The sequence below is a fragment of the Sorghum bicolor genome, chromosome 4 (genome assembly GCF_000003195.3).
Source record: "Sorghum bicolor cultivar BTx623 chromosome 4, Sorghum_bicolor_NCBIv3, whole genome shotgun sequence".
NCBI lineage: Eukaryota > Viridiplantae > Streptophyta > Magnoliopsida > Poales > Poaceae > Sorghum > Sorghum bicolor.
The window spans coordinates 47,965,177-47,975,429 of NC_012873.2; the positions used below are offsets into that span (position 1 = coordinate 47,965,177).

Consider the following 10,253-nt stretch of genomic DNA (forward strand, 5'->3'; position numbering starts at 1 on the left):
GATCCCGTAGGTACAAGCTAGAGAGAAGACATCGATAGATCGGGCTTCCTCGAACTTCTACCTCCACTCTAACTATCTTAATTTAGAAGAATAACTCTAATCTCACATAGAGACTACAAAACTAAACTCTCTTGTATGTGCCCTAGAGAAAGATCCATTCAAGGAACCCCTCTCAGACGAATTTTCTCTAGAAAATATGAATTAGGGTTTCTGAACTCTCTTGATCTAGGGTCCAGGGGCCTTGCTTATATAGCCCTCTAGGAATCACCACAACCCTCTGATCAAACCAACCTTGATCAACGATTATTATTCATCCTCAAAGGCGGTGGAGGCACGATCCGTGAGACGCAGCCTGATTGGCTCTGTAGGTGGAGCAGCCGCCTAGGAGGGTGGCGCCCCGTCCCTGTCATGCTGGCAGGTGGGTCCCACCTTCTAGGGAGTGGTTCTCGAGTCTTCTAGATTATACTTTTTTGGTGTATGGTCCTTTCTCTCTATAAGTCTGACATGTGAACCATCTTTGATTGTTTCTAGCTGGCACCCTGCAGAAATAAATATTCACCAAAACTCATAGAATTTTGTTAGTTAAACCCCTAGTCTAGGGTGATAACTTTATTTATAGGATTCTTTTGTTTAAGTTGACGGTTAAAAATTGATACTTAATTACCGTCAACAGTGGGCTACCAATAGGAACATGATGGTTGGGCATGATCGTTGTTGATGTTGCCATCACGTGGAAGGATGAAGATGAAGAAGAGGAAACGTTAAAAGAGGGTGGTTTTATTCGTATTCATTCTCTGGTATGGAGTGTTTCCATATCCATTGGTGTATTTTAACAAATAGGAAACGCTAAAATGATCAAGGAGAAGAGCACGAAGATCTTCAAAGAGACTCCCACCAAGCACTAAATCCCTAGCAGGTGTTGTCAAAGCTTCCTTCGACCAGTTGGCACGAATGTCTCTAGCTTGATCTGAGAAATGCCAATGTATTCAACTACCTCCAGACATGCTTACAGGTCATCATTTCTACCATAAGCTTGTCATTGGTCGTGTCTAGGCGTCTCGGCACCGGCTAGGATCGGTTGACCACAAGGTATGGTGGAAAATCTAACTTTCACTCACAATAAATCTACTTATTAATTGAAATAATAATGATAGGCCCTGGACATCCGGCTCCATCCCGAAACGCGTTTTCAACTAGCTCCATGCAGCGTTGCCTTCTGCACGCTGCCGACGAGCTCCACATCGCTGAAATCCGTGCCCAAACGCTCTATCCTAAAACGCATGTGCTCCTGTACTCTAATGTCGCCGCTATCATCCTCACCCATCTTTTTTTTTGTGAATACATCCTTACCCATCTTTTGCATCACCGCCAGCCCCAAGGGCATCATACAGAAGCTAATATCTGGACGTGTGGGTGCTAGACTCCCTCTGGTTGAAACCACTTGAGATGTTTTCTATGGGATTTCTACACTTGTACACATAATTTTTTTGTTACCACACATTTCATGTACTCTCAGTAGGCCGATTGAGGTGTTTTCTACACCTATTTTTTTTTTGGTACCGTAGGTACTCTCAGTAGGCCGATTGGCAACCTGTGCAGTTTTCACGAGAGGACACCCCCAGTTTAATATTTACGTAGAGACCCCTATTAATATCAGCGTGTTCCTTGACCTTGAAAAGTCCACGGGAGTACCGAACGAGTCCTCCCTTGGCGCAGGGGCAAATCCGTCCATCCATCCTCACCACCAGCAGCCAACGCGAGGCGAGGCCGCCCCCGCTACGGCGAGACGTCACCGATGCCCTTCACAAAAAATAATAAATAAACAAACAAATAAATAAAAAAGAAAAGGAAACGGATGGAAAGAAATCTCCAAGTAATTAACGGGAGGAGATGCAGCAGGGAGAGAAACCACCACCAGACCCGAGCAAGGTGTGTGTGGGGGAGGGAGGCGGGCGTAGATAAGAGTCGTCTCGCTCGCCTCGTCGTCGCAGGAGAGGAGAGAGAGAGAGGGAGGGAGAGAGAGGAGGCTAGAGAGAGAAACAAAGGTGGTGGTACGGTAGTAGATGTGAGCCACCCTCTTTGTATCCCTCGCCAACTTCTTCTCCTACCAACTTCTTTTCGTCCCCTCCCACCCCTTCCTTACCGTCTCGCGCCCGCTCCCGCAGCCTCGCTCCACCCGCCGCCGCCGGCCGGCCGGCACCGCCGGTACGTACCCTCACGCCCGTCTCGTTACGCCTCTGCGTGCCTCTTGGACGTCGCGCCGCATTCATTGACGGCCGATTCGCCGCCGGCCAGCGCGCGCGTGTTGTCGTCGTCGTGGTCGTTCCTCGTTACTGAATTCCGCCCGCCCGGCCGGCGCTGTGGTTGACCGCCGCCGCCGTCGCCGGAGCTTCCGCCGTTCCTGAATTCCGCGTCGCTCTTTGCCGCCGCGCCGGCGGGTGCTTTGCGCTGCGTCCTGTGTCTTGTGTTGTTGTCGTGGCGGCCGGCCGATTGATTGGAAGGAAGGTGGCGGTGGTTGGGGACGGGCTTGCGCCGGAATTCTCGCGTTCCGGAGGGTTTCTTTGGATTGCTCGGTTGGTTTGCGGGGGTTGCCTGCCAGGGTTGGGTGGCTGATGAGGTGGTGGTTGGGCCAGACGTCTCGCCACCCACCCTGTTTCTGTTCGTGATTGATTTTTCATGTTTTTTTTTTCTCGTTATTAGGTCGATGATGGTAGGCGTAATAATCGTATAGCACATAGCGGTTGTTGTGGTGAGGATTACGCCTAAAAATGAGTCTTTGAGGGGGCAAGCCTTGATTCTTGTACTTCTTGGTTTCAATGCCCGATGATTGTAGATCGTGCAATTCTCTGTAGCCGTATGAGCGTTTGGAGACTCATTGCACGACGAGGTGATAAGCGCTGACCTGTTTTTTTTTTTTTCCTTTTTGTTACAATCTGCGGTTCAGTGACAGAGAAGCTCCTGTCCGCAGGACTTAACTGTCTGATGTATAGCAAGATTCTGTAGGCCCTGGAGTGTGCCTGCTCATTTGTGCTAACTGGCAGTGGTGACAAGTACACTGACATAATTCTTGCTTCTATTTTTAGGGTGTTATTTATTCATTGGACTTTACTGCATTTAGGTTTTGCTTAGTCGGACTAGTACCCCCCATGTGGTAGGAACGGGACTCTTTCAGAAATGAGGTGCAGTAGGATGGTGTTTTGAAAAATTGGTCTGTTGTCACCAATACTGTTTAAACGCCGTGTAAACGCTACGCAATGGTACACTGTTTCCGTTTAATCATCCGTTTAGTCCGTTTAATTCACCGTTTAGCCCGTTTAATAGACTGTTTAGCCCGAATAATGGCTAAACGGCAGGTGACTGACTGTTTACAGTTTAGCGTTTAGTAAAACATTGATATCAGCAGTCCTTTTTGTGCACTCTGCACTGATGTGGCAAGACATCATTGTGTCGCATCTTTGAACAATGTGGGTGATATAAAACACGAGTGCTATTAGTGCGTGCTCTAGCCCACATGATGGTTATGCCATTGTAAACATGGATTTTTTTTTCTTATTCTTATTTTAGTCTCAAATTTACCAGTTTCTTATTATCTCTCCATATTTCTGACTCTGCTGCAGGTGGCATTTCAAGTATGGTTAGCTTGAGGCGACGTCGACTATTGGGTCTTTGTTCTGGTAAGAGGAAACTTATTTAGTACCTTGAAATATCTTGCCAAGATGTAAAAATTGCTCAGAGGATTTATGTTATGAAAAAAACACTTTTTTTTCTGTATATGAAGTAGCATATCACATCTGTCATTTATACTTATCATTTTGATTATGGTCTGCTGTTTGAAATAGAAACTTTATATACCTTTCCATTTCAGTCATCATTTTGTATGAAAAATGAATCTTGTTGCATGTGTTCCAGTTTTTAAGAGTTGTTTTTCATGCTTAGTCTAATTTTTGTTAAAAGATTCAATACTCCCCATTCCCACATACATGTTAGTGCTTAGCTGAATTAGGTAGTTTTTTAATGTTATATTAGAACCCCAGGTCTTGGGTACGAATCATTGTGGGAGCTAATTTCAGGCTGGGTAAAAAAGGTCAGTGGCTAGTTCCCCTGGTCGGCATGGGCTTAGGGATCAAGGATGTGGAGCCTGATCGCCCTCCTTGGCAGGCTCTGATCATAACAACTCACTTCTTGTTTGATCCCTAAGCCCATGCGGGTTACAAGTAAACAGCCATCGAGGCTAATCTACTCCCTACAATCACTCCCCATCTTTCCTATTATTCCTCCTAGCCGACTGAACTGCATGCAACAAACTATCCAAATTAGCAGCACTCAAGCGGCCTGCTAACCACTTTAAGTTGTGGACTTGGTCTTCTTGCGGCCTGTGTAAAGATTTCCCAACAAAAGCGTCCACAGCATGGGTTAAGGCCTGAACCGTAGGGTGCAGCATCTCCATGTATGAGGGGACCCAGCTTTTGCCACCTTTCTCAGCCGAGCTCCGGTTGAGCTCTTCTTAGTGAAATGCCATGGGGGGCGGTTTTTCCCCACCGCCTGAGTTTTCTTAATGTTATATGAGGAACGAGGGCCATTGGAAATTAGGAGGGCAGGTTTTCCAAGTGTGAAGTTTGGTTGTAAATTAATTGCTGCCTGTACCAGAATTTGTACTTTAGTCACGCTTTTGAGAATTCTTCTTAGGCACTGTTTGGATCCTTGGAATCAAATTCATTTTAATAATCATAATTTAGGCACATATTAATTAAGCTAACTAATATGGTTGTATATGGATTATATTTGTATATTATTGTTGGCTATACGAGAGTGATACTTATGTGTTGCATATCTACCTTAGGGGAGCGAGTTGAAGAGCATGTTATAAGTTGCAAAGTAGAAACATAGAATGGTGATCCATAGAACCAATTTCCATCTCCCACCCTATGGTTTGAGATAGGCTTATATGTGAACTTTGGAATTTGGTGGAACGTCAAATTCGAAGTCAAATAGTCTAATTTATTAAGTAGATTTCAATTCCTCCAAATAAAAAGATCCAAATGGCCCCTTAGGGTTATGTCATATATCTGTTCTTTTAAGTTTCACAACTGTTTTCTACCAAATAAGAAATAAATAACTTTTCTTCACAGTTATGTGAACATTGTTCCTTTTAAGAATGGCCATATTAATTGTCCTGATATTCCAGCTATACTTTTTATATGGTCAAGCAGCAATTAACTCTAATTGGAGTTTTTTTTTCCAAAAGATATGTTTGAACTTTCATATGTGTGGATACAACAAATGTTCTTGGAATAGCCTGCTATGTGAATGAATCCCTAATGTATAAAAAAAGACAAGCCCAGTGCAAATCCTTAATGTACATGGAAATAAATACATGTGTGTTAATAAGTTACTGCAGAGAATTAGGGGAACACCTCACACCCAATTGGGGGGGGGGGGGGGGGGGCTTTCATATATATAGTCAAGTACAACTTGGAGTACAAGTAACAATGTAACATGATATACGCACGCGAGTCCGTCCGCTCAAGTGGAGGTGGTGGGAGGGAAAGAAGATGTGGGGCCGGCAGCGCAGAGGAGAATGCGCGGTGGGGTGGTCGCGCAGCTGTGGAGTCGGCGGCGCGAATTAGGGCGGAGAAGCCGGAAGGGAACCCGGACTCTTGATACCATGTAGAGAATTAGGGGAACACCTCACACCCAATTAGGGGGGGGGGTGACTTTCATATATATAGTCAAGTACAACTTGGAGTACAAGTAACATGATATACATGTGTTAGACTATACATATCTCTAATAGTTACTGATGGAAGCTACATGGTTTTTAATATTTTATTGGTTCGATCACTAACCAACTAGCAGCCAAGAAGTATGTTGAAAAATCATAAATTTCAGGTGCTTGGCTGTGTCAGTATTCCTTTTCTCTACAATTTAGAACCAAGAGAATATAGAATATTTGAAATGAACAAAAGTATAAAGCCTTATCTGGGATCATCTGTGTATCTATACCAACAAAGAGGTTGGCTTTATATTTTGAGTAATCACATGAGTTTAGCTTTTGTTTCAGGGAAAGACTCATTGCCAGTTGATCTTCCTAAGCCCATTGAAAATGAAAAAACTGTGGAAGTTGTGCACTCCAATGTGAAGCCATTCAGTGTGCATCCTCTGCCCTTGGTATGCATAATTACTTTTTGTATGTTGAGGAAGTATCTTGCACAGGAGTATATTGGTGCACATGTGCACACACTCAATTTTTTTCTAGATAACGGAATAAAAAAATCCCAGTTTGTGTCGATGTTACCTGCTTGTGTTGTATCCTTTTCTCCTTACGGCCTGATGAGTTTCGTAGTGACATTTGTGTAGTACCTCAGTACCTGCATTCTGCTTCAAGCTTTGCTGAAAATTTGTTGGCTACAATGGCAAGTATGATTTTTCTTAATAAAATTTGCCTTTTCGTCGCAGGCAAAGACTTCTGATGTGCTCACAAAATCCTCAAATGGTTCTGATGATTCAAAGGAAGAGAAAACCCAGTACTATCCAGGTCTATACTTCATTCTTATTCTGTATTATTAGCATTTGTTCTTCACTTAAAGTCCAGATTACTTGTGGTTATTGTACTTACAAAGAAGTTGATATTCTATAATTTGTATTGGAAATCTCAGGAACTTGTGCTTTCTTCACTCTCACATTCTAAAGTGTCCTTAAAAGAATATAGTTTGCAATAAGAAATTTTTGTGTGACAATTCTTATATAGCTGTGCTGGGAATGTTTCATTAGGGCCTGTAGCTTTTCCCTAAAGGACTCCCTGTACCTTTTCTTTTGTGTGTCTTACCTTAACCCTATCGAGTTGAACTTTACAGTTTACTCCACAGCTGATAAGAAAATTGCATTTTTTTTCCCTTATCACTTCAGGCAAGGAAATCAAGCGCAGAAAACGACATAGAAGAAAGCAGTACGTGGATCAAGAGCCCTGCATTATGAGGGGGGTTTATTTCAAAAATATGAAATGGCAGGCTGCCATAAAAGTTGACAAGAAACAGATTCACTTGGGTACTGTTGGGACACAGGACGAAGCAGCCCGGCTTTATGATAGGTATTAGCTAGACTATTACTGCACACCTCTGTTTGACCACAAATTTTCCACCATTCTTACCTAACTTTTTACCTTTTCCCAACACAAGCTAATGCTCATAGCATCTTTATGCATTCTGATATACCAAGATGGTGTTCATAGTATGTTTTGACTAGCTTTAAATGAGATCATATAATGTTGTTTTGTGTTAATTCTCATTAATATCCAAATGTATATCCTTCTGGTGTTCAATCTGAACTCCAGTTAGTTCATTTTTGTATGAGTTCTGACATGCAGATATTACCTATATGCATGCATTCACTATAGTTCAAATCTGAAATCTGCACATCACCAAGCTTATTTCCGTAGTGTTTCCTATAAACACAAGTGTTTGCACATGACCAAGCCATCTAAATAGCGACCACTTCTAAATGCGCTACCCTTAGCGTCAGCAAGAGACCAGAGATAAGCCTCCTCAAGGAAGGTTCTAATCACAAGCTGGATGTTGGGATTAGCTCCATTGAAGACACAGTCATTACGATGCTTCCACAACACCCAAGCCCCTAAAGTAATCAATGAATTGAAACCTTACTTCACTTCCTTGGGGAACAAAGCGTTAACTCTCATCCACCAGTCAAAGGAACCCTTGTCCTTAAGGAATGGAGAGACATTTGGTAGTCTGTAGTGGCGAAAGAGTAGTGGCCACACTGTTCTTGAGAATTCACAACTAGACAATATATGATTAATGGTCTCATCCTCCTGATGGACACAAGGGACATTGCACTGGATGAGGTAAACCTCTACGAGCCAATCTGTCCATTGTCCAACATCTGTTATGAGCAACCAACCATAGGGAAAAAAAAGGCACTTCTTTGGTGCCCAGGTCTTCAAAATTAATTCCCAATGTTCAAATGTCACTGACCCAAAAAAAAACAGTGATCTATACACAGATTTAGATTAGTAATGACCAGATTCAGTGAAGCACCACCTATGAACATCCAAAACATCAGTTGTACTTCCACCTCAGTAACACAGAAGCACATTTTAGGAAACTGTTTTCAGATAAAGATCTTCAGATCACCAAGGCTGCTACATGATCTCTACATGATCTTGCAGCCTGAGGCTCATATTCCATTAATTTTTTTGTCATGTTTTTGTCAACTGAAGGAAAGAGTGATGAACCTTCCTGAATAGTCATCGGGCATGTGATCTAGTCTTCTAGAGTGCTGTTGGTGTGAGTTGTGTGTGTGTTGTTGGGGGGATCTCTTGCTCTTCCCCTGTGTTTCAAACCTTAATGAAATGATATGCAATTCTCCTGTGTGGCTGCGTGTTTGAGAAAAAAAGAAAGAAAGGAACACTTGTATGGATAAAATCTATCTATTTCATCTGTAAAGTTAGCTCTCCGTATTCCCCAGGTAAAACATATATGATCCAACATGTCACAGTTTACTCTTCAGTGGTTTGGCTTCTCACCAAGACTACCAATTCTGACTGGCATACAGATTTGTTTAGTTATCATTCTTTCTTAGGCTCTCTCATTGCCTGATTTCTAAAGTAAATGTTGCCTCTATTATTGTTTATTGTCTTGATTCTTAATTTGGTTTAAGGGATATGACCAATATGCCGATATGCAACATTGATTGTATCTCTGTCAAGATCAAATGATGTTTGCTTTGATACGATGTGGATGCATAATTTGTTGCATAGCTAATGATTCACCATGAATCATCAAATTTGACAAAGTCCAATTTTGCGCAGGGCTGCTTTTATGTGTGGAAGGGAGCCAAACTTTGAGCTTTCTGAGGAAGAGAAGCAGGAACTACGGAAGTACACCTGGGAGGGCTTCTTAGCAGTGACTCGCAACACGATAACCAGCAAAAGTAAGGCCCAAAATTTGCAATCATTTTACTGTTTGCCAGCTTAAACGTTGCTCATAGCATGCTCATTTCTTTTGCCTCTAGAACAAAGGAAAGTTGGGTTGCCAAGGCGTAGCAAGGCAGACCTGTTCATGGGACAGAGTGATGGCGATACTGAGATGGCCAATGGAGGCGGTTCATCGAATTCTGATAATGGAGACGCAGAGACGTCGGCATCTTAGGTTGCTCCCAGGGGTTTTTGCCGTTGTGGCAACTCAAGTGGAGTCCTCCAGCATATTCATTCCGAGCATGATATGAGCTCCGTTTAGGATTTTGTTCTCTCATCAATAATTAATTTTCATGTGCATAAGGCCCCCGTTGGTCTAATCAAAGGTTAGGGAAATCATGCCATCTCAAACAAGAATTGGAGGTGGTCCATTGTAGAAACAATTCATGTATACCGGTTCCGAAATTGTGTATATCTACCGATAGGTTCACCTTACCTTTTACCCAATGTAGTTAGTTTACCTTATCATTTACCCAAAAGAAATATTTTTCCCTTTCCGGTAATACCATCCATACGTCATTTATGTACCAGTGGAAATCATCCTGTATATGTCTTGATGAGTTTACTGCCGACATGCTTGAAACTTTGACATTCTTCTAAGTTTATAAGTTTGGAATTGATGCTGTATCTTTGGACCCAACTTGAGGTATACTTGAAGTTGGAACGAAGAAACGCATAATAGAAACTTAGAAAGTCATGCAGTGTGGGAGCGGGGCGCAGACTTTTTCTTGCATACTTCAGCTGGCTACACCATCCGCACTTAGCAGCCGGAAACATGGAATACGGCCCCTTAGGCCTTGTTTAGATACGAAAATATTCCAGATTTCGCTACTGTAGCACTTTTGTTTATTTGTGGCAAATATTATTCAATTATAGACTAACTAGGATCAAAAGATTTGTCTCACGATTTATAGACAAATTGTGTAATTAATTTTTGTTTTTGTCTATATTTAATGTTTCATGCATGTGCCGTAAGATTTGATGTGACGAGGAATTTTGAAAACTTTTTGATTTTCAAGGTGAACTAAACAAGGCCTTATTCTAGAAACGCTGTTTCAGGAACCCACGTCCCTGATTTTAACATTTACCCATATTATAAAATACTCCCAAGTTCTTGTTCCTGTTCCTGGTTGCTATGGATGCACCATACACATCACCAATTTCTTGACACACACACACACAAATCATGTCAAAATTAACTTTCGAACTTGCTATTACATATCCATGCGATGTATTTTTCGGTAAATACTGAAACTAAATTTTC

General features: G+C 42.3%; 1 protein-coding gene and 1 long non-coding RNA gene across 7 annotated transcripts; one reads left to right on the forward strand and one right to left on the reverse strand.

Annotated features, from left to right (window-relative positions):
* Nucleotides 943-2,013, reverse strand: LOC110434875. Its single transcript, XR_002452394.1, has 2 exons — nt 1,921-2,013; nt 943-1,800 (listed from the first exon to the last, which is right to left on the reverse strand). It is a non-coding gene; the product is annotated as an uncharacterized LOC110434875 (long non-coding RNA).
* LOC110434874 (ethylene-responsive transcription factor-like protein At4g13040) lies at nt 1,920-9,583 on the forward strand. 6 transcript variants are annotated; one of them, XM_021459686.1, is made up of 7 exons: nt 1,920-2,065; nt 3,618-3,674; nt 6,050-6,168; nt 6,457-6,535; nt 6,907-7,087; nt 8,825-8,946; nt 9,028-9,583. In XM_021459686.1, exons 2-7 carry the CDS (start codon nt 3,632-3,634, stop codon nt 9,162-9,164), a joined length of 681 nt encoding a protein of 226 aa, XP_021315361.1. In that variant the 5' UTR covers nt 1,920-2,065; nt 3,618-3,631; the 3' UTR covers nt 9,165-9,583. The 6 variants fall into 6 exon arrangements, with proteins under 6 accessions (XP_021315361.1, XP_021315363.1, XP_021315360.1 ...); XM_021459688.1 differs by having other exon boundaries at nt 6,062-6,168; XM_021459685.1 differs by having other exon boundaries at nt 1,924-2,205.